Source organism: Notolabrus celidotus, chromosome 15 (assembly GCF_009762535.1).
Source record: "Notolabrus celidotus isolate fNotCel1 chromosome 15, fNotCel1.pri, whole genome shotgun sequence".
Taxonomy (NCBI): domain Eukaryota; kingdom Metazoa; phylum Chordata; class Actinopteri; order Labriformes; family Labridae; genus Notolabrus; species Notolabrus celidotus.
The window spans coordinates 4513135-4538288 of NC_048286.1; the positions used below are offsets into that span (position 1 = coordinate 4513135).

At 42.3% G+C, this 25154-nt stretch overlaps 1 protein-coding gene and 2 non-coding genes across 3 annotated transcripts in view; 2 read left to right on the forward strand and 1 right to left on the reverse strand.

Moving 5' to 3' along the window:
* LOC117826857 (contactin-associated protein-like 4) overlaps positions 1 to 25154 on the reverse strand; it is a 176865-nt gene that overhangs the window by 85911 nt on the left and 65800 nt on the right. The window contains exons 3-5 of the mRNA XM_034703237.1: positions 14683 to 14876; positions 7331 to 7478; positions 2538 to 2744 (exon numbers count right to left, since the gene is read on the reverse strand). Coding sequence (XP_034559128.1) covers positions 2538 to 2744; positions 7331 to 7478; positions 14683 to 14876 — 549 coding nt within the window. The remainder of the gene's footprint in view (positions 1 to 2537; positions 2745 to 7330; positions 7479 to 14682; positions 14877 to 25154) is intronic.
* On the forward strand, positions 7859 to 7941 carry trnal-uaa. The gene has a single exon. It is a non-coding gene; the product is annotated as a tRNA-Leu (tRNA).
* On the forward strand, positions 10683 to 10765 carry trnal-uaa. The gene has a single exon. It is a non-coding gene; the product is annotated as a tRNA-Leu (tRNA).

The following is a 25154-nucleotide window of genomic DNA, read 5'->3' on the forward strand; positions in this document are numbered from 1 at the left end:
AGTTTGGTCATGCAAAGAGCAATAAAATAGAGTCGCAACAAAAATATGTCTGACTAGATGCCACCGAACAGTTTGCTAATAACAATACTAGATATGATGACTACAAGACAACCTGCAAAAGTCACCAGGATGGCCAAGTGGTTAAGACATTAAACTTAAGATCCAATGGGCAAAAGCCCTCATGGGTTCAAACCCCACTCCTGGTAACTTATCTGTGGATGTACGGGTGATTGCAACACTTTAGAAAGAGCAATAGTAGTGCAGAATATTTCCACACCGTTGGATGCAATGTCTGTTTCTAATGTAAAACAACTGAGGAGGCTGAGCTGTGAGGAAGCAAAACACATCGACCTGACAACATGATGGAAGTAGCAGAGGGGGATGATTTCAACTTGTTAATCTCATTATAGAACATCATGTTTACAAGCTGTTAGTACTGCAACTACCTGACTCAGGGGATCTGTCAGAGTCTTAAATAATGTGTTCTTGTTTTTAGGGACTGTTTGAAGATTCAAGCCTGAATGAGGGAGGCTTGGATATTTTGGTTGGATCCCAAAGTTGCTGTCCCCATTTTTGGCTCATAAGATGTAAATCAAAACAGTCAAATACAAGCTTGTACAACTTTTACAGTTTTGTTTCTGCTGTTTTCAGGAAAAGCATTGTTGTGTCTGTGCATGGCTGTTACTAAGAGTTGCCTCTTGAAGCGTAATGCATCTGCTCCAGGGGGCTCGGACCTGGATGTGAGAGTGCAACAAAGCAGAGGAGCCCGCGCATGAGCTCAGGGTCAGTGCACACAGCTTATGACCCAAATTACACAATCTGCAACCTAAAAATCTGATAGAGACAGCGAGACAAAGAGTGAAAGAATGAACTGGAAGGAGGGCAGAGACGGTAATAAAGAGAGGAAGAACGATAAAGTGCACTGGAGTGAAAGCAAAAGAACAAGAACAAGGGCTTAGAACCACAAGAGCATGCCAAAATGTCAAGAGAGGAACAAAAGAACATGGTGAGATGGATGAAGAGAGTGCATTTAAAAGGGAAAGCAAATGGCCTCTTCTGCTGCAGGAACCAGTGATCTGTGAAAGCAAACAACAGTAATTAGGACAGAAAAATGGAGAAAGCCAGAAAGGAGATGTAAGAGGAACAGAAAAAGAGATGATTCTGCTGTTTTTCAGTGTTGGACTGTTGCAGTGGAAGAGCTCTCTTTATTCTCCTCTATCATTTCTATTTCATTTCCTCTCTCTTGGCCGCTCTCTCTACATGTGGACAGACTTTCTTTAAAATGACACACTCTTTCAAAAGTAGCTGTCTTCTTAAAAAGTAGCACCGTCTTTCTTTAAGATGAGCATGTCAGGAACAAAATGTCCTGTGGTGAAGTTATTGCAGGCTCAAAATAACTTGCAAAGGTTTGTGTGGTTCTTTTAAATATAGTTGAGGTATCCAGTCCTGCTCAAATAGGTTCTCAAGCACACTGGAAAGCAACAAACAAAACACGATGGTGTCCTTGATGGTGTGATATTTTGTCTTCATTCCATAACACAGTGCAGACTAATTGATCCATTTTATTTACATGTTTACAACCTTAAACATCTCCCAAAGATCTGAACCTGTGTAATATTTTGAACCTAACTTTGTATCGAGTGAGACAGGAGACAAACTTTCTTCAAGACACACTGCCTCTCCTTCATGTGCAGCCCATCTGTCCTTATAGGATTCGCTCTCTTTTGGGGAGTCAGAGATAACTTGGCATGAGGCTGCAAAAAATATGGATGAAAGAAAAGATGGATGAGTGAAGATAAGGATGTAGGGATGAGAGAATATCTGAAAAAGACACATGGCAGAGAGGTAGACTGAGGGAGAGATGAAAAGATAGAAGAGGAGGAGTGTTTTGAGAGATATGAAAGTGCAGAGAGAGAGAGGCAAACGGAGGAGAAGATGGAGGGATGTAGACGGGGTGGTGGAGGGAAAGGCGCGCGGATGGGTGAAGGAAGGGTTTCAGCAGCCAGATGGGGTTCCTGAGGAGAGGTGAGCCATATGGTGATGATTCAGCATGGCAGCCAAACAACCTCTGGTTTAACCCTGTTTACACACACACATACACACATACACACATACACACATACACACACACACACACACACACACACACACACACACACACACACACACACACACACACACACACACATACACTCCTCTGTACAGCCTGTGAGCCATGCATCAAGTCATACCGAGTCCGGCCCCTAACACATGCTACAGCGAGCGGGAACCATCCATCATGGCTGTAAGCAGACAGCAGAGCGTGAGATAAGATTCAACCAATCAGGCAGCAGCGTGCGCGTCGTCTGTCTCCACCCAACCACAACCAATCTAAAGTTTCTCAGAGGGGTTTCTATTGTCCTCCGATTCATACAAATGCTCTGCACCTTTATTTAAATTTAAAATACTTCTAGATTCACTCAGAAAAAAATGTCTCCTCAAACATCCTAGCAAATATCAGGATCTGTGAGTGTATACAGGTATCTTCTGTGTTGTACCTTTTCTGAGCAGCAGCAGCAGCTTCCCTCTCTCCAGCTCCAGACTGAGACCGAGTCCTCCCTCTCCCTCCGCGTGCAGCAGCGTCCCAGAATTCCTCAGGGTTTTAAACTGCAGAGAGAGGACATCTCTGGACGTCTGCCTCGGCCCGGGACTCGACCTGAACACCAGACTGCTGCTGAAGCCGTCTAGACTCAGGACATCAGAGCCTGAAAGAGAGGAAGTAGAGGTGAGAGGGCTTCAAACCATGAAGCACAACTAAAGCAAACAAAAAGGTCTCACTTTATTCTCACATTCTTCACTAAGAAGGAATAAAATCAGGATTCTTGTCCTTCCTACGGTCTGTAACTCTGATGTCAACATAACAAGCCTTACTTTTGTGTTGTTTTGTTTTTGTCTAACCCTCTGTCCTGTTTTTTTCTGACTCTGTCTCATCAGATTTTAGGTCCTTATACTAGAATTATCTATGCAGGCCAGGTATGTATCTTCCAGGAGTTAGTCATGGCTGCAGAAGCTTCTCATCAACATGTCATTAAGTCAAAACCTAACTGATCTAACAGTGACATCGGACTTATGCTAGATCCATGTTCGGTCCATCTCCGATCCGCTGCATTCTCAGAACGCATCACAGAGCAGGAGCGCTGGACAGCTGGAGTCATGTGACCGAGGTTCAAGGATTCACCTCCTCCTCTCCTCCAGCATCCGGCTAAAATAGAAGTCTTGTGTATCTGATCCAGAGGGCTCTGTTCTGTCGGATCAAACGGAGCTGGAACGCAACGAAGCGGATACAGTGGAAGTTAACACATTGACTAGAATAGAAACCTATCAGATCTAGTGCTGATACGGACTGGACACAGATTTGGTGGAATTTGACCATTTGCATTGATGTAAGCCTGCTCCATTACGCCAACTACAACAAAATGAGTCGTAGGTTTACTTGGAGCAAGGAGGAGGTCAATGCCTCCTTGACATTTGGGCAAAAATATAAAAGTTTATTTGTGAGTGAGAACATGGGCCAGAAGTCAGCTGAGCAGTGTCACTTGAAGGCCAGGAAGCTCTGACAGCAGTACGTAAAGGTTCAAGAGCAGCTTGGATAAAGTGAAGGGTCTAATGATGAGGAGGTAATTCTCCTGGTTTGATGAGCTGGACAAAACCAGCAGCTGAAGCAGTGGATGTTTTTAGCTTTGATTCGTTGCTTGCTGTGTTCACATACAGTACGTCCAACTGACCCGAGCAGAGGAGCTTTTATCAACAGCAAAAAAATGTTCCCATGACGTGACACAGGTCAGGTGATCATTTTCACTGTCAAAGCATGTGGATGATGGATACAGCAAAGAACCTGTGAGCTCCACCATGAGAGCAGCAGTGAGTTAAAAACACCAGGAGACATTGAGTGTGTACAAACAGTGTGAAGTGTTAGTTTCATTGTGTTGCTGCCAGAGTTTATCCTGCAAAACTGTATTGAAATCCCAAAATGGGAAGGAGCCAATTAAACCGTTGAGAAAAAATATGTTTCCTTACTTACAGAAGAAGAGTGTGACAGTGTTTCTTCTTCACTAACAGTGGTGTGAATTGAATTGTATGAGACACTAAAAAAAACAAGTATTCAGAGGACACAGCACATCATTGTTATTGTCAGGAAAACAATCTGTCAGCCAATTAAAAGTTCAAAAGTTAACAGAAAAATAGTGTTTACTCTCCTGTTGTTCCTCATAAATACATTGATCATAGGTTTAATGTGTTTCACTTAAAGCTTCTGTAGCCCTGTGATAGGTTGGCGACCTGTCCAGGGTGTACCCTGCCTTCCGCCCTAAGTCAGCTGGGATTGGCTCCAGCCCCCCGTGACCCCTAACGGGATAAGCGGTCAAGATAATGGATGGATAAAGCTTCTGTAGGAAGTTTTCAGCTGGTAAGGAAACAGACTGAAATTAATTCTGATGCCTCTCTATGAGCGACAGTAGAGACACGATTAATTGATTCTATGTATCTATTTTTAATGTCAGCTATCGTCAGGGTCAGATTCAGATGAGACGATAAACACCATGCTGCCCAAACAGCCTTTATCAAGCCAAATATTCACTGAGAGTTGCATGTTAGACATTTAAGATAAAGGGGGATGAGATAGTTCTTTGTTAGAAACACTTCTACAGGACAAGACCAGAATCACACAGCCTGGATGCATTTCACTAAGAAGTTTAAACAAATTCAGTCCTGCGTGTGTGGTCATCTAGACCACTGGTCTGGCTTCTGGACCCACCATCACCCCTTGGCGATAAGTCGCAACCCAAATCAAGGAACATTTTTCAATTTATCAAATTGATTTCATATAAAGATGGTGCAGTTTGAACCTGAGATACAGAATATCAGATTATGCCAATACACAAAATAAACAAGTGTACTGGTAAACCCAAAACAGCCAGCAAGTGGCGATGCTAGAAGAAGAAATATGCCCTTTCAGCTGCATTTTAATGTAAATCAAAAAGTGCATATTAGGGACACAAGGTTTCAAGAATATTATGCACAAACATGAAACAAATAAGTCTAACTAGTGAGAACTAGTTATTAAAAAATATGTAGTTTTGGCATAACATAACATTTTATAAAAAAAATTATGCTACTAAAAGAGAGAAGAGTTTTGTTTCCAAATGTCGCTTTAATTTTGACGGCTTCATACTTTCACTTGCCAACACCTCGGTGCACACAACACACTGAGGTTTTTGTCGTCCTGTATTATCAATATAATAAAGTCCATATGTAATGTAGCTGCTGTATTATTTGCGTTTAGCCATCCTTATTTCCCATAAGAAAAATACTTTGATTGTCTTCTTCTACACCAGGGGTACTCAAATACAAATCCTAAAGGGCCACAAATATTTTTTTTCAATGATCCAAAGGTCCATTTAATGAGGTCGGTCAGACCAAATGCAATAATACTGTAATATTCAAAACAAATGTCCTTTTCATTCAAAATAACAACAAAAATATGAACTACAGTTGTGCTCAAAAGTTTACATACCCTGGCAGAATTTGTGATTTTTTTGGCCATTTTTCAGAGAATATGAAAGATAAGAGAAAAACTCATGGTTAGTGGTTGGGTGAAGCAAATTATTATCAAACAACTGTGTTTACTCTTTTTATATCACAATGACAACAGAAACTACCCAAGGAATCATAAATTCTGCCAGGGTATACATATTTATAAGCACAACAGTAAATATTGTTGTGTGTTTTTGTGTCATAGATGTGTCAAGAGTCCTGCTTGCAGCTTGATATGATGATTTCAGTGCATTTATTTTGTAGTTCTTACCTCTGAATTTTGAGGAAATTTCTCTTCAAAATTCATATGCTTCATCTTATAACAGTCCCTCCAGGATTTCGCGGGATTTTTTTGTGATTGTTGCGGCCCAAAAAGCCTGAATTTGCGACAGCTTTTTGAAAAAATTGCGTTGAAAGTTGCGATTTTTTTTATTTATTTTTTTCCCCAATAACATCTCAGGGGCAAGTAACTACGATAAATTACAGATGTTTTTAGAAAACGTTCTTGATGTGACCACTGTGACTGTATTTGATTCTCTTGATTCATAGAAAAATGTCATGAAAGGGCTGTATTTCACATTTACGACGGTCCCTGAATGCACCTCGCAGCGACAGAGGCACAGTCAGTCAGTTCAGGCACTCTGAAGTGAAGTGAATCTGCTTCTTTGTTGACCAGGAGTTGATCAAAACTTACTGAATGTGTCTGATATTTCAGCAAACTGGATTAAATCAAGCTGTAGACGCGGAGCTTTTTACGGTGAGAGCGGCAACAACGTCAAACCTCAAATATCAAACAGACGTCCCCCGGTTGTGTCTTTGTCACTAACGCACACCGGGGGGTAAAAATCATCAATGAAGATGAGACAGATGCATGGAGGTGAGGAGAGCTGGTTCATAAAGCACACCTGCTGCAGGTAGAGACCAAGCGAACACTGAGCCCCTCAATCTATAAATAACAATGTTGTCATGGTCACTTGTCCTGCCTGCTGTCCCCTCTCTTCACCCGTTCTCTGTGCGTGTTTTATTGTTGAAAAGTGCCGATCAAGTGAGGACTTATGTTTATGTTCCTAGGAAGTTAAATTGATGACAAAACCGATGATGTACAGGGGCTGAGATTAAGGTAATTGGTCAAAGTTGGGGGAAAGTTGCGGTGATTGTATAAAATTGCAAGGCCGCGAAAAAATCGCGCTGATTGGTTGAATTTGCGTTGATAGTTGAGATCGTGAAATCGCAACTTCCTGGAGGGACTGTTATAATGCCGATTCAAATTGGAAACCTTCATCATAGCTATAGTCTCCTGGAATATTAAGCACATGGGTCTTGTGGTGGTTGGAGGGTGAGTGAATTCAAAGGTTTCACCGTCCACTTTTCTTTGAGCAGCAAACTTGGAACACACCGTTTTCATTCTAGGGTCCTACAGCAAAGTGCCAATATGCAAAGTGCCAATATGCGAACTGTTCCAAAAAGGAAAGTGAAAGTTAAAAATTGCACTCGCAGCAGTGAACCCTAAGTTACCCAGTAACAGTCTGTCTGCATATCGTTGACATGGAGACAAGTCCCGGTAAACACGTGGTGACCCGACCAAAACACAGAGTGAAGGAATAACAGTTCGGGGGCCACAGCCGAAGGCCCGCAACCCACTCAAAACGAGTCCGCGGCCCACTTTTGGGTCATGACCCACCAGTTGAGAAACACTAGACTAACCCTTATAGTAAACCCCTGAGAGTGATGTCAGGCCTGTGAGAGAGAAAAGACTCACTGTGAGGACATCCGTAGGCCTCCAGCCGGAGTCCGATCCTCCCGCTGGAGTTCCAGTCCAGAGGGATGAGACGGAGGAAGCGGGCGATCACAGGCTGCTGCAGTTTGTACTGAACCACGCTGTCTGCATTACTGTTACCTGGAAAAGACTGAAAACACACAAACATGATTAAAATGTGCTCCCTGGTTTCATTTTACTTCAACATGCACAAAAAGCAGACACTTCACTGAAGTCAGGTCCCTTTCTGTTTGGAGATATTGAAGCAAAAGAGTAGTATAGTGTCCTGAAGTAGCATCAGCACAGTATGTGTGTGTTCAACCAGGTTGATCTATCAGGGGAAACCCTTAGCTCATCATTTTTGAAAGATTGACCTTTGGCCTTTGAGCATTTCATGTACTTAGAAAAATTCAGCTGCACAGTAAATCTTAGGTCTCCCCATTTTTGTTGTGTTGAAATAAGTCTAAAACAGGTACCAGGATGGCCGATTGGTTAACGTGTTGGACTTAAGATCCAAATCTTAAAACAAGTACCAGGATGGCCGAGTGGTTAAGGCGTTGGACTTAAGATCCAATGGGCAAGAGCCCTCGTGGGTTCGAACCCCACTCCTGGTAGTCTGATTGCAACTGAAAGCAGGGTTGTGTCATCAGTTCTATTATCAAACAGACTGTGTTAATATATCACTCTCTGAAGTCTCCTGATTACTCAAAGCACTTTGACATTACATGCAATGGTCCCCCATTTAGACCACGTAATGACACAAGACTCAAGGACACTTCTGCATGTGGACATCGTGACCTCGGATAGAGTCACGGCAAGCAAATCAAGGTTCTTCAGGTGAAATTATCAAAAGAAATATGACATTGAGTAACCTCCTACCCAAACACGGTCACAGCAGATGTCTCTCTAACATGAGTCTGACACCTTTGTATGTTAAAGAGCTCATAGTGCCCTATTACCCTACGAACACTACGCTCCCAACATGCAGGCATTTAGGCCTACCTAAAGTCTCTAATAATAATATGGGAGGTAGAGCCTTCAGTTATCAGGACCCTCTCCTTTGGAATCATTTACAAATCAGGGTCCAGGAGGCAGACACCCTCTCTACTTTTAAGAATAGGCTTCAAACTTTCCTTTTTGATAAAGCTTATAGTTAGAGCTGGCTCAGGCTTGGACCAGCTCTTAGTTATGCTGCTATAGGCGTAACTGCCTGGAAAATTGAACCCTGATCCCCTCTCTCCCATTCCCCCCATATCACTTACTTTAATTATTCCTATCCCTTAAAAGTTACTAACCATAGACCTTTCTGGAGTTCCTGAGCTCCCTTGTCTCGTAGGTTCCTCTGGATCTCTGCTGCTGTGGACGTGCCAGACTCCAGCTGCTTCAACTACTACTATCCATCTCACCACTATCATCTCTCTCTCGCTTCATCTCCCTCTATCCCTCTTTCCAACACGGTCTCAGCAGATGTGTGTCTAACATGAGTCTGGTCCTGCTGGAGGTTTCTGCCTGTTAAAGGAAGTTTGTCCTTGCCACTGTAACTTGCTAAATGCTGCAAAGTGCTCTGCTCATGGTGGATTAAGATGAGATCAGACTGAGTCCTGTCTGTAAGATGCGACTGGATCTTATCCTGTCTTGATGTTGGGTCTTTGTTAATAATAGAACATGTAGAGTACGGTCTAGAGAGTCTTCAGATAACATTGTTGTGATTTCGGGCTCTATAAATAAAGATTGAGAATGTGTCCCCATGGGCTTGGACTCACAGGTGGCTCCATCTGTGCCTGTGACTCGAGTCCCCGACCTTTGGATCGAGAGTCGACCAACTCTTCCACTGAGCCACAGCTGCTTCTGACCAACTGTCTCAGGGGCAGGAGGGAAAATAATACAAACTTACATCTTTATTATGAAGCAGCTCCAACCATGCTCAAGATGCAGCTCTTGACTCAGATGAATCCTTCTGCAACAATAAGCTCTATTTGAACATTTGAGTCACATAAAAAGGTAACTTATGGTCCTTTTCTGCAGAGCTGTTAGCATCAGACTGTGTCAGACTAAAAGAGGATCAAACAGTACATCTGAAAGGACACTAACAACTTTCAAATGAAGCAGTTGCAGCTACTAAGTTATTCAAACTATATAATTCTGAATTATTCAGGATAATTTTCTATTGAATATTTTGAATATAAAGATCAACCCATCCGTCTGTCTCCTCTGACTCTGGGCTGACTGCTGAATGCTTGATGGATCGCTCTGCTCATCCTTCTCCATCTCTCCCATCTGGCAATCTATCCTAATTACATCTCTGCCTTGAAGTTGACGTGCAGGTTAACTGGCTCTCCCTCTGCTGAATAAAAGCTTAGACACATAATTAACTCATTAATCCCTCCTTAATCAGGAGAAATTGACGCCGGACCTCCTCATTTCTTGAAAAGAGACACTGTGTTGAGTTAAAGATAATCGCCCTATAAAAGTGCATGATACAAGTGTGTGTGTGTCTGATTCTCTAATATGTGTATTCATCTATTTAAGGCAGGCCCACAAGAGGATCTTACATGCTGCCATTTCAAGGCAGGATATTCACACCCGTTACCCCTCGTATGCAGTGTTCAATGCATGGAAAGTCGTTCCAGCTCTGATCCTTAGGTAGTAACAGAGGCATTATGGGAGGTAGAAGGTGTCGATGTGTAGAAGGTGTCGATGTGTAGTGTTGGAGCCTGCGGAGCAGAACAAGCGTTGTTTTTATGTGCATGTCTGAGTGTTGGTGTTTGTGGCGCTCCCGCTGTGTGTTTACAAGCTGTGCTTCTCGCACTTCGTCAACACCTTAATGCGATGTGTAATCACACACTGGGACACCACTCTTCGGGATGCAATGTGTGAGTACAAAGACATAATGATGGCAGAACTCCGCTGAAGCACTATTGTGGAATTGCAGTGTATAAGAGGTAGCCTGACGTGCACATCCTCCGAAACGAAACTACAAAAGCCCTGTGATTGGTTGACTAAATGACATCGTATTCCTTGCATTTACAGAACTTCGGGAATTGCCGAACATCGTATGTAGTGCTCATCACTGCATCGGCCACAGTGGAGCTCATAGTGTCCTATTACCCCTCTAGAACGCTATGCTCCCAGCATGCAGGCCTGCTCGTCACACCCAAAGTCTCTCAAAGTAGTATGGGAGGTCGAGCCTTATCAGTTATCAGGCACCTCTCCTTTGGAATCATCTACCAGTCAGGGTCCGGCATCAGGTAAGTGATTGATAACATCAACAAGCTGGCAAGATAGCACTGGGAAATATTTAGTTGCACATTAAGTCTCCTAAATTTTCTTGTGGTGAAATAAGCCTAAAACAGGTACCAGGATGGCCGAGTGGTTAAGGCGTTGGACTTAAGATCCAATGGGCAACAGCCCTCGTGGGTTCGAACCCCACTCCTGGTAGTCTGATTGCAACTGACAGCAGTGTTGTGTCATCAGTTCTATTATCAAACAGACTGTGTTAATATAGCACTCTCTGAAGTCTCCTGATTACTCAAAGCACTTTGACATTACATGCAATGGTCCCCCATTTAGACCACGTAATGACACAAGACTCAAGGACACTTCTGCATGTGGACATCGTGACCTCGGATAGAGTCACGGCAAGCAAATCAAGGTTCTTCAGGTGAAATTATCAAAAGAAATAAGACATTGAGTAACCTCCTACCCAAACACGGTCTCAGCAGATGTCTCTCTAACATGAGTCTGACACCTTTATATGTTAAAGAGCTCATAGTGCCCTATTACCCCTACGAACACTACGCTCCCAACATGCAGGCCTTTAGGCCTACCTAAAGTCTCTAATAATAATATGGGAGGTAGAGCCTTCAGTTATCAGGACCCTCTCCTTTGGAATCATTTACAAATCAGGGTCCAGGAGGCAGACACCCTCTCTACTTTCAAGAATAGGCTCCAAACTTTCCTTTTTGATAAAGCTTATAGTTAGAGCTGGCTCAGGCTTGGACCAGCTCTTAGTTATGCTGCTATAGGCTTAGACTGACACACTGGGATCCCCTCTCTCCTCTCTGCCTGTCACTTACTTTAACTCTTCATGTCCCATTAAAGTTAATAACCCTCCTGGAGTCCCTGAGCTCCCTTGTCTCGTACGTTCCTCTTGATCTCTGTCAGAGACGTGCCAGACTTCAGCTGCTTCAACTACTACTATCCATCTCACCACTATCATCTCTCTGTCTCTCTTCATCTCTCCAACACGGTCTCAGCAGATGTGTGTCTAACATGAGTCTGATCCTGCTGGAGGTCAATGCCTGTTAAAGGAAGTTTGTCCTTGCCACTGTAACTTGCTAAATGCTGCAAAGTGCTCTGCTCATGGTGGATTAAGATGAGATCAGACTGAGTCCTGTCTGTAAGATGGGACTGGATCTTATCCTGTCTTGATGTTGGGTCTTTGTTAATAATAGAACATAGAGTAGGATCTAGACCTGTAACATTTGTTGTGATTTGGTCTGTTTGATAAAGATTGATTTATTGATATGGCGTAGGGTCAACACTGAAGTATAAGCCGGGCTTTAGATATTGTGGGCCTAGCGACATGAAACACTGGTGCAAAGGTGTCACTGCTCTGCTGGCTCCATCTATCTCGGGTTGTGGGAGGCATGAGGACACATCACAGTCATAAAAATGAAGCCTTTGTTTGATGTGTATGATAGTAGTGTACATTATGTAAATATAAGGCACAGCTCGGAGGCATCAGTGAGACTCACGGGTCATGTGGCAGCTTTTTATAGACAAAGCAGCTGAACACAGTTTGTTCCCACAAAGCTGGTGAGCCAGAAGACTTCAGCTCAGCAAACGACTTTGAGGAAAAAACAACACGATTTTCTTTGACAAACACGACCTGAGAGTGAAAAGTGTTTGAGACAGGGGGAGGGGGAACAGGGAGCTTTTCTCACACAGAGAAGGAGAACTGCAGAGGTTCACACTTTTAATTGCGAGACTTTGTTAGTAGACTGTGAATCACAGATGCAGAGTGAGGGGTGGTCAGATGTTTCTTATACGTCTGTTAACCACAGCAGGTGAGAAGTTCTTGCTTTTTCTCTACATTGTACTTGTTCTCAGCCCTGAAACGAAGAGCGGAAACCCAGCCAGGAAACATCTTCTGGTGGATCCAACATCTCTGCAGCTAACCTGTTCCTCTGACAGGCTGTAAGCTCGGCTGAGAGTTCAGATGCTCTCTGAAATGGTTTGTGTTCAGTTTATGAAGAGTGTCAGATCAACATATTTTCAAGTTTTGAGAGCTGCTCCTGCTCTCTTACAGATTAGCAGGAGGTTAATACAGATTATTTCTCCGTGTGTGTTGGCCCTCGTGTGCTTTGGCATTCAGCTGAAGGAGCAGGCATGTGAGAAACTCAACTCCCAGGATTTGTCACTGTGTTCGCTTTCTGCAGAAACAGGATCAGAGGCTGCTTACGATTCCTGTGACTGCACGCGGAAGCATGTACCATCACCAGTGTGGGACAAAAACAAGCCTGACACGATACTCGGACACTTGTGCAACAAGGAAATGTGTCTACCCGGGGAAGACGCCTCACTGCCTCTGCTGATCGTCTGACTCAGGTCTACAGAGAGAAGCTGATGGGGAAACAGTTTTTTGACTTATGGTGGTATAAAAGAGTACTTAGGTAGATTATTATACGTTCAAAGGCAGCGTCTGAGGCATTAAGGGGTAATTTGAAAAACAAAAATAATCAAATGACAGACGAGATCTTACATTTTAAGCACTACAACAAGACACCGTGGAATATTTCCTCTTTGATTTCAGTGTCTCAGCCAGCAGAGTGACACCAGCCCTCTCTACATTCCCGCTCTGCGTCCGTCAAAAGCAGATAAGTGTTTTGGCAACAAGATCGCGAAGTCAGCAGAGCTCTCTCATCAGATCATCCATTATTAATGAGAAGTCAAAGACTCCTGATGACTGTGATTATCTCCTTAGGACGGACTGATCCCTGCAGACCTGAGCTGCTAAACACCAGCTACTGTAAATATGACTGTGGTCGTCCCGAGGAAGCAGCTGTAATGAACCTGAGTGGTGTTTACTTTTATATTCATGACCTGATTCTGCATCTACAGGACACTGTGTGTATATTTGTATCAGTACTTAAGGTGGATTTCACACCACTAGACCTTGAGGTTGAATCCTCTATTTGAGACTTTCTATTGTTTCATTACATTAAAGAAGAAATAGATTAAAGGATGGTGATTTATCCACCAGGCCTGAATGAGACCTCCGTGTGAAATGCCACCAGCTTAGCACGACACGTTACCGCTCGATTGGCGGGATTCCCAATAATGCATCACTCTGAACCACCAACTTCTGGCTGTCATCCAGTCTACCCCAGTCCTGCCTTCATCAATCATCCAGACCAGTCATCTGATGTCTGTTCCCTCCCAGACACCCACAGAAGAGCGACTCCGAGCAACAGCTGGGGCGGCTGTGTGTTCTGATAGTAACCTCAGATTAACTGTGGTTCCTGTGCTCTGATTAAAAGATAACGTCCTCTGTTATTTCAACACTAGTTTACGCTGTAGTTTTGTGTCTGTCAGGTAAGGTTAGGGAAGTGATGGAGCCATGTTTCCCACAGACACTAATCCTCACTTACAATGCATGGGACATCCCTTGTTTACTGGCTGCATCTGTTGCGTGAACAGGATGTTCCAAAGTGAAGCAACCTGACTTCCATAAATACTTATTTTCCAAGGATTGGGTTTCTCACATATTTCTGCTTTAATCTCAGAATATGACTCTTCTCCTCTGGGTCTTTTGTTATTTTCTAATTTCAAACAAAGGCCCTAATATGCCGTCGTACATTAGAGATAAACTCCTCTGTGTCGCTCACAGAATGATCTTTGTCTCTTTCATCAGGAGAGTATTGTTTGAAAGTTAATGTTTCTCTGTTAATACGCTGGGACAAATCTGGGATCTATTACTAAATAATGGAGCTGTATTCCTCTGAGTTTGACATCATTGAACTGTTTTTGTAGTCTTGTGTAACAAAACAACCCGTTACAGACTGTTTTCAGTCAGACGACAGCACAAAGTGGAAAAATGCAGCTTATTCAGTGATTTCAGGGAAAAAACAGCTTCATCACATCAGAGCAGAGACTTCAAACACAGCACAAAGCTGAACTTTCTCAGTGTTTGTTATTGTGTTGTGCTGCTGTCTGAGGAGCCACTTGATGTCCCGTTGCTTCCTTATCCGTAACACCAGCAGCGCAAATAAGCACACATCACTGCTTCGTCTGTTACTGATATATTCCATCTGATGCTATTTATGGCATTTTTCTCTTAGACATGGACTCACCCCGATGCTGTCCTCCTGTCTGTACTGTTTCCAGTTGTGTCCCGTGTCGCTGAACATCAGCAGGTACGACGTCAGCCAATCAGAGCTGCCGTAGCGACCCTGAGTTGCCACAGCGGTGATCTTGGTCCGCTCGCCCAGGTCGACCTCCAACCACTGATACCTGTCTGAGGTGAGGGGGGACCAGCCTCCAGCTCCTGCAGGGACAGGGAGAAATAAAGAGAGAATTAATTTCATTGCTTAAAGCAAGGTACGAGCTGTAGTGTGCTCTGAGTCACCGGTGTAAATATCTGTATGATGACTTAAAGCTGGGGTTGGTAGTCAGATTTAGATACACTTTTTGTTATACTGGTTAAAATGATCTTTATGTCCTGATGTCAATCAATACATAATGAGTTCTTAAAAAAAGAGGTAAAAAAAGCTGCTATCTACAGCCGGAGTAAACCTGGGAAAACACCAACCAATCCCTGCCATCATGAGCCAAATGATGAAACCAATCAAATCCAGTTCTGCTGTTCTGCCCGCCTCCTGCAAAGCGTACATTTCATGTTTGTTTGTGTTTTTAACTTTCACTATGAGAATGTTTTGGTGTTTTCTTACCACAGAGTGAAACTTGAGTTGACGTAGTGCAAAACACAAACAATGATCTGAGGACCGGTTTGGAATCAGTCACCATCATATGGTCGTGAATCAGCGGCGCTCGTGCATGTGAGCGGGGGGCGTCGTTTTGGAGGAGCTCAAAGGGGAGGGGCTAGTTGGGGGTCGTGAGATATCTCCCGGAATGTTTTTTGTTAAGTTATCTTAACATTTTCAATTTTACCCATCATAGTAAAAAATATCTACAAAAATAGTAGCTAAACTTTGAATAAAATCTTGAAAATAGAAAATGTATTGAGTTTTCTGCCTTTCTTTAGTAGCAGTAGGTTAATTCATAAAGGCACAGGATACACAGCCGTATGCTCATATAGGTAGGTAGGGTGGCCCTGAAGTGTAAATCACAACGGCAAATCAGAAAACACAACGGCAAATCAGTGATAGAAATGCTGAATTGCCGTAGTGTTTTCTGATTAGCCGTTGTGTTTTCTGATTAGCCGTTGTGTTTTCTGAAATGCCGTTGTGTTTTCTGATTTGCCGTTGTGATTTGCACTTCAGGGCCACCATAGGTAGGCTAGTTTTTTGCAGACAAATGAAGCCACATTAAATCACTTTGAGGGAGAGTGGGGGTCTTGAGTCTTTGGCACCTATATGGGGTCGCAGGCTGAAAAATTTGGGAACCCCTGATTTAGAGTATAAAAATGAGAAACAATCAGGCAATAGCATCACATTTCAGTTTTGCCACATTGTTTACTCTACCAGCACTTTTAACTCTAACTCAACAATGGTCAACCAACACTTCTTGCTCTCTCACTCATATATTTGCTTGCAACAGCTTCTAGTTGAAAGTGAGTGTGGATCTGTTTTTTCTTGTCCTTTTGTAGTAAAGGATGGGAGACTTTGACATCTTTAGGCGTATCGGAGCATACATACAGTGGGGCAAAAAAGTATTTAGTCACCAAACCTGGTGAAGACTTACAGGAAACATTTGACCTCTGTTATTGCCAACAAAGGTTATGTTACAAAGTATTGAGTTGAACTTTTGTTATTGATCAAATACTGATTTTCCACCATAATTTACAAATAAATTCTTTAAAAATCCTACAATGTGATTTCCTGGATTTTTTTTTCTCATTTTGTCTCTCATAGTTGAAGTGTACCTCTGATGAAAATTACAGACCTCTCTCATCTTTCTAAGTAGGAGAACTTGCAAAATCAGTGGCTGACTAAATACTTTTTTGCCCCACTGTACATCTACCGCATTTCATGAAAATCCATCTATTAGTTAAGCAGATATTCAGTGAACCAAGCTGTTGGACCAGTTGACCAACATTTTCAAAAACAGGCTGCTTGAGTTAAAACAATTCATGAAATCTCTGATAACTGGGTGAACATTTGCTCTTCAGTGTTTCTTTTTTTAGTTTGTATCTTCTGATAATGCCCTTTGACCTCCACAAGAGATTCATTCCTACATTTTTCATCCTCCAAACATGTAAGGGAACATTTTCTCCCCTCAAATGTTGTAAGATCCTCTCAGCGAGATCCTACACATCTTTCTTCCTTGACCTCTTTGAAAGGCTGTTCTGTGGATTTGGCTCATGATGAACAGATTTACCACACATTTATTCAAAAACAAGACATCATCAGTGGGAGGGTGTGGGACCGTACATTGATTCGCTGCGCAGGGTGCATGACCATTTGCATCCTTCCCCAAAAATAGCCTTGCTAAAAGGCTGTGGCTTGATCTATTGATCAGCTGCACAGTTTGTTTACAACATCTGGGTTCTTTGCTGTATAGTATCATCAATAGGAGGTTGTGGTGCCAAGTATTGATCAGCTTTAAAGTAGAAGTGCAGGTTTGTGTTATTTCTCGTAATATAAATCAGCAATAAGGAACCTTCTTGTAACATATTGATCGGCTGCTTCCTTGATCAATACATTGAGAAATGAAAACAAGAGTTTGGGGAAACATGCTGATCTTTGTAATTCAAGAGTGCAGCTTTCAATAAAGCCTTGTAGCAATTTCTGTGTCAAGTGTTTCATCATGCTTTTAACAAAGTCCCTTATCCCAAAGCATTTTCAATAAACACTGTGATGTTATTGATCAGCCAGATACAAGTCCACTGCAGCTGAATTTCTGTGTTTTCAGAAACAGAGAAAACTGTTACAAGAGAAAGACTGGGCCAGAATATGTGTGTGCGTGTGTGCTTATTTGAGCATGTGTTTGTTTGCATGTGTTAGAAAGTGCTTTGTCAGGCCAAGCGATGCCTCAGAGCTCAAGCACCAGATGGATGATTCTGAAGAAGCGGGCTGCTGACCAGCGTCCCACTGAGTACTGGAAAACAGACACACAAATAAAGAGAGCAAAGCACATAATAAAGGAGCTCTGATTCTACGAAAGAGACTGAAGAGAGGCTGTACAAATACAAACACTGGGAGTTGAAGAGCTCGAGGAAATCATTAAAGAACAAACAGGATAATGTCACTTGTTCCAGCTGTCTGCTTTTCTGTTACGGCAGCAGGAAGCACTTTGAAACCGAGCGACAAACACAAAGTATTCAAAGCCTGAGGAAGACGGCACTGAGCTGTTTAGTCATAAATGAAGGCCATGTGGTGCCTGCAGGCCTATGAAGACACTTTAACAAACACAGCCATCATTAATAGAAGTACAGTCATGGACAAAAGTATTGGCAACCCTGGAATTTCACCATTTCTCCCAGAAATTGTTGTAATTACAAATGTTTTTGTCGTACACGTTTATTGCATTTATGTGCTTTGGAGCAATACAAAAAAACAGAAGAAAAAAGCCAAAATTGACATAATTTTACACAAAGATAAAAAAAACTAGCTGGAAAAAATTATTGGCACCCTTTTAAAACTGTGGGTAAATCATTTTCTTTCCAGCATGTGATTCTCATTCAAACTCACATGTGGCAGGTAACAGGTGCTGGCAATATAGAAATCACACCTGAAGTCAGTTAGAATGTATATAAGTCCAACCAACCTTTGTGTTGTGTGCCTGTGTGTGTCATACCAAGCATGGAGAAGAAAAAGAAGAGCCGAGAATTATCTGAGGACTTAAGAAGCAAAATTGTGGAAAAATATGAACAATCTCAAGGTTACAAGACCATCTCCAGAGATCTTCCCATTCCTTTGTCCACTGTGCACAATAGAATCAAGAAATTTCGAACCCATGGAACTGTGGCTAATCTCCCTGGACATGGACGGAAGAGAAAAATTGACAAAAGAATGTAATGCAGGATAGTTCGACTGGTGGATAAACATCCTCAGTCAACTTCCACACAAATTTAGAATTTTGTCAATTTTGCCTTTTTTCTTCTGTTTTTTTGTGTTGCTACAAAGCACATAAATGCAATAAACGTGTACAACAAAAACATTTGTAATTGCAACAATTTCAGGGAGAAATGGCGTATTTTCTGAAAAACTCCAGGGGTGCCAATACTTCCCTCCATGACTGTAGTTCTTAGACATCTTCATGCTGGGGTGTCAGGTTTGGCACTTGGCTTTATTTCTAAGGTCATATTGACTAAACAAGCAGGAACCACGGGGAAGTGTTGAAACTTTGTGACAGCTAGACATTGTCAGTCAAGTATCATGACAATCAGTGCCCATTGTGGTGGTATTTGGCTTCATGTTTTCACAGTGGGACGAGATGAAGGTGTGCTCTCCATATTTATAAATACAACCTTCAAGCTCAGATTCTTCCCCACCAAGCTTCACAACATACTTCCATGATACTTTACAGGCTGCTAATCTTACGCTCAATTTGACCTTCCTTCAGGCCCAAAGTATTACAACGATGTTTGGCTGCCACTAGCTGCAGCCCTGCTGGAGGACACCTCGCTTCGCAAACAGATGAGTCTGAAGGGTCATATTTTAATTTCTCTGGTAGATACGCCTGGTTCAGACACACTTCCCTCCAACTTGATTCAGGTCAAGCCAAACCAGAGTAATTTATCCAAAGTGGGGCAGGTTTTGACGGGATGAATGACAGGAAAGCATTGTTAGGGCAATTTTATAAAGAACTAAAACAGCTGCTACAGATATGGACGGTTTGGTTTTCACAGTTTGGCAGTATTTTAATCTGAAAAATTAAGACAAAGCAAGGCAGACCTGAGGCTTGTGGTGCTAGCTCTGCTATTATCAGCCACACTTTGCTACCTGCACACTCAATCAATCAATCAATCTTTGCTTATATAGCGCCAAATCCCAACAAATGTTATCTGAAGACTCTTTCCAAACAGAGCAGGTCTAGACCGTACTCTATGTTCTATTATAACAAAGACCCAACATCAAGACAGGATCAGATCCAGTCCCATCTTATAGACAGGACTCAGTCTGATCTTATCTTAATCCACCATGAGCAGAGCACTTTGCAGCGTTTAGCAAGTTACAGTGGCAAGGACAAACTTCCTTTAACAGGCAGAAACCTCCAGCAGGACCAGACTCATGTTAGACGGTGGTGAGACGGATAGTAGTAGTTGTAGCAGCTGGAGTCTGGCAAGTCCACAGCAACAGGTCGTCTATGTCACTCTGTGATGTTGTGTTCAGCTTTGCGAAATAAATTGTGCTCAATCTTGAGTGTTCCCTGAGGGTTTTCCTACCTGTGGACTAGTTGGATAGTCAGAATTATAATTTCTGTTTAAACATTGGAAATTAGATGCTTTTTAAAATCTTTTCCCATAAAAATCAAAAGCAGGAAAGATGACAAGACAAACTTTTTATAGGGCTTGACATCATTCATGAAAGGGCCTCGGTTGATTTATGTCGAAGGATAAAGGCAAAAGCTTCAACCTCTGTAATAAAGGCGCAAGCTGGCTCTTTATTATCAGCTCTGGAACTTACTCTACAGGATGTACTTCAAGATACTCCGAGAGACATGGCCATCAGCCTTTAACCAAGACTTCTCATAAATTGGGCAAAGTTTCATAACCTCATGATCCTGATTCAAAAGTTTTTTCTACTGGAGCAACATGCAACGTGTTGGCTTTGACAGGGAAAACAAATATGCAACCTCTTGAAGCAAATAGGAATGGGGAATACAGTAAGGGCCTGATCTACTAAGATCCCAAATAACGAGCGCTAATTTGCGTGTGCAAATAATAATTTTGCACGTGTTATTTCTGGGCGTGTTGCGGGTGATCTACTAAGACTGCGTGCGCAAATGATAACAAGTGCAAAAGTGGTGCGGGCCGCCCTATTTTACGTGGATTTTGTGTGTGCTATCGGCTGTCACCATGGAGAGTTAAAATGTATAAATGAAGTTTGAAGCCATGGAGTTGGAGGTCTTTGTTGAGGAGGGAAATAAACGAGCAGAGACATCTCAGCATTAGAAACGCGATTTGGGAGGCCATCTGTGAAAAGGTGAAGGATGTGAGAAAAAACAGAAGATCTGCAGATGAAATAAACGCATCTACTCTACTCCAAAACACAATCAGTGTTTTGATGGAGTTTAGAGAGCGATTTGAAAAGTTAGGCGTCATTTGGATGAAGACAGTCGCCTCACTGACGCAGAGAGCAACTTTCAGGTGAACGTTTTTAATGCCCGATATCATCATCCAGCAACTGTCCCAAAGATTCACCAGCTTAAATGGAACTGGGAACATGTTTGAGTCAATTCACCCCAAGAGCTGCAGAGCTGCCTTAGTGAGCGCTCATTCTCCAAGTTAAAACTAACTAAAAACCCCTTGATGAGCACGATGGGACAGAATAGACTGAGTGGACATGTCATGTTATCTATTGAGAATGACAGATCAAAGAAAATGGACATACAGTGCATCGTGGACAAGTCCGCGGAGCTTAAGGCTCGTCCAGACAGTGGTGAGTAGGCCGAGTACTTCATATTAGTTTTTTGTTTGTATCTGAACATGTGAGCCGCTGTGCCAATTTGACTAAACTTTATATCTGTTGATACAGTGACCTACTGTGCTCTCATTATATGAAAAAGTTAAAATGGGTGTCAGAATGATGCGGTCGCTATCCGTGGTGCTGAACTGCTTTGAATTTGTGTTGTTTTATTTATTTATTTATTATTTTGTTCTCTTGGTTTGATTGACTAAAACATGTAGTAATGCTTGTAAGCCCAGCTTTTGCAGGCATGTTGTAAAGTGATGTTATGATGAGCTTTACAGTGACCGCAGCCATGTGTGCGTAATGCTGTGCCAGTTTGCACCTGCCTCACAAACGTGCTAAATATAGACGCAAATACAGTGCTCGCTATCTGCTTCAGGGTTTGATAAATCAAATTGTGTGTGCTAAATGATTACATTTGCATCTCCTCCTCCCAGTATTTTGCGCGTCCTGATGATCTACATGTGTTCTGCATATTCATGAAGGCAAACACGCTAAATGATTTGCGAGATGACAAATGTCATGTCATATGCTTCCTTTTTATCTTATGTATCATGAGGTTCTTTTATGTGAGTAGTCCAAAACTGAAAAGAGACCATTTTATATATCAGGTTAAAATATCTGGTCCTTTTCATCAGAGCAGCAGAAGGCCAGCCTTGTTGCACAGTTATATTTTGACTTTGCAGTTAAATCTTTCTCAGTTCTTGATTTCTGGGTTGAAGTAATGCCAGATTCTGTCAATGTCTGGGAAGGGCAGTCAAATTTTGCTACTAGTCAAAAAATGTGTCTGAAAAATGTGTTTTGGCAGGTCGAGAAAGCTCAGCAGTGAAAATGAATCAGTGTCGGTCTGCTGGCTGCGGGAGCCTGATCTTTCTAGAGCTAAAGGCCAAAGCTAATAAGCACTTGACTAACAGACGTGTCCAGTGACAGAAGAACAAAAAAGAGCAGACACTCTGACCTTTCCTTGTGAGGATTACACTGCAGAGGGAAAGAGGAAGAGATCAGATGGACATGACTCGGAGACTGAGAGGTGTTAGAAAGACTGATTGTGTCCATCCTGTCAGATATAATTGAAACAGAAGTGAACTGATGGCTGACAGTCTGAACACTTTCTGTTACAGCTGTCACCTTAAATCAAAGAGATCTCCGTGCTACTTTCTCCTCCAGCGCCTGTAAAGGTAGCAACTCTGGCCATCCACTGAGAAACATAGTATAAACTTTAAGACATCGCTGCTCTGCTGGCCATTTAGAAACGTGGTCTCTCTTATGCTGTTTGTTTACAGATCAAGGAGGAGTGAAACAACCGCCAGTGGGAAAGACATCCTATATTTTTATTCCTACACAGCAAATCTGATCCCCACACACCAATCACAACCACAATATTATGTTACATACAACTGTGTGAGTGATGCTCAAGGCGTCCCACAAGGTTCAGTTCTTGGCCCACTGTCATTTCCTATTTACTTAAATTCCCTTGGAGAGAGGATCACCAAATCTGCAATTAATTTCTGCACTTATGATACTCTCATTTACTGATTTGCACCTGCATCTGCTCAAGCTTTTCAAAACCTTCAATGTGCATTTCATTAAGGAAGCTTGGCCACACCTAAGTCAAGATACCACCAATCATAGAGCTACTCCCTGATTGGTTCAAGAGAGCAGGTAACAGGGTATAACAGTTAGGGGGAAACTGAAAACTGGTTGGTCTGTGTTTATTGTTTATTGATCATGAGTAGAAGGCAATCAATCAATCAATCAATCAATCAATCAATCAATCAATCAATCAATCAATCAATCAATCTTTATTTATAAAGCACCAAATCACAACAAGCGTTATCTTAAGCTGCTTTTCCAAACAGAGCAGGTCTAGACCGTACTCTATGTTCTATTATTAACAAAGACCCAACATCAAGACAGGATAAGATCCAGTCCCATTTTACAGACAGGGCTTAGTCTGATCTCAGTCTGATCTCATCTTAATCCACCATGAGCAGAGCACTTTGCAGCATTTAGCAAGTTACAGTGGCAAGGACAAACTTCCTTTAACAGGCAGAAACCTTCAGCAGGACCAGACTCATGTTAGACACACATCTGCTGAGACCGAGCTGGGCTGTCAGGAAAATGTTATAATCTGTTTTTTTCAGGGAGTTTGAAGGAGGACCTTAATAACATACTAAATAGATGTTTGTGTTCTTTCTTGTAGTTGGCATGAATTAATTAACTTAATCTGAGAAATCAAAACCCTGCATGCTTGTCTATCCTTTCCACTCACCCTGCCTGTCATCTACAACATCAAACACCAGGGTGTCATGGCTGCTTCCTCATTCCTGGTGTTTCAATTGTGTCTCCTCACTAGTGTGTCTTGTTGTCTTCAGATCTTCCAGGAATTTCATCTGTTTGCCTCAACCTGCCCAGCAGCTAGATCATCTGTTCCTTCCCAGCTTCAAACCCCACAGCCAACTTTGCTTTAAAAATACATCTATTGAACTGTTCCCTCTGTCTGTTTTTGGGTCGTAGAATTGTTAAATCTGACACAGGGGTGATCTGTTCGGAGTGATTTATACATAAAAACATATGAAACACGGCAAAATACTGACAGCAATACATTGAAGACTGCCAAGTATTATAAGACCAACTATGCATCTTTTCATCTGTTCACAAATATCTGATTTGTTGGTTGTGCTTGTTTCACATCTTTCACAATATTTAAAAAATATTGGTCGGACTGTTCCTAAACTTAAATGTGATGAAGCAAAACCGTTGATATACTCACATGTCTCTCTGAACTGTAGGAAAAAGTCTGCGTTTGGATTCATGCTTTCAGAATGATGCCATATAAACAGATGCTGCTTCCATAATGACATTGCTGTTTCTATGCAAGCTGTTTCTATCTTATCCTGTCCAACACATCCCCTCCAATTTTCCAGTCTTACCCCTTTTAACTGCTTCCCTTCACACCTGTCCATGATTTCCTTATGTGCCTTGTTGCCTCATAAAGCCCCTGTATATATCGCACTTCACACCTCCCATTTCTCCTCTACAGCAAAGTTTGCTGCCGTCATATTAAGCCGTTTCTCTATAGTGTCCTGTCGGCTTCCTGTTTCCACCAACTGTGTTTTCAGACCTTCTGCCTATCTGTGACCGGCCTTCCAGCTCTTAACCCTGTCAGACTCTGTTTGCCTTTTTCACACTGTCTTCAAGTTGTCAAGCATAACTTGCTGACCTTTAATTCAACCCGCTCTGCTGGTGTGTCTGCACTTGGGTCCTCTTCCCTGAAGCCTGCATCTTGAAATGTGACAGCTGCAGCAGGGTACACAAAGGCTGGGATGCAGAATCTGAAAAATAACCTTATAGATCCAGCCAACAGTGGTGACAAAGATACCCCTGAGAGCTTGATTCTTCAGTTTGGAGTTCTTGTACTAATCCACATGTTAGTGCCGTTGGTACGACCCACTTTAAGCTCAAGACTTCATACCTTCCCCTTATATGTAAAAGACATACTTATTGATACAGGACAATGAGTGTGTGGTCGTGGGGAAATCAGACGCTACATTTCAATCATTTTTTTGAATATTTAGTCCCGCACAATTGCCGTGTAGGTTCAGGGTTAATAAGACAGTCGTGCATCCAGATAAGTGTAATAATACATGTTTATATAAGGGGCAAAATGAATGATTCAGGTACATATTAAATCATAATGGGGCTGTGGGGCGGCTGTAGCTTAGTCTTTAGGAAACTCTGCTTGCAAACCAAAGTCTGGAAATTGGGCTGGTAGCAGGAGAGGCGGGCGCTGCTGAGGTGTCCTTGAGGAAGGCACCAAACAATACTGCGAATAGTTATAACGGCTAGTCTCAGAAGTTTTCTATAAACGCATAACTTCAGGGTAGTTTCATGACTACAAAGCTGTGTGAAAAGTAACACCCACAAGCTCTGTCTAACTTCATATCACTGGAAAAGCAACCAAAGTGAAGTCTTACAGGAAGAGGCTGAAACGAGCTGAAATGAAGGAG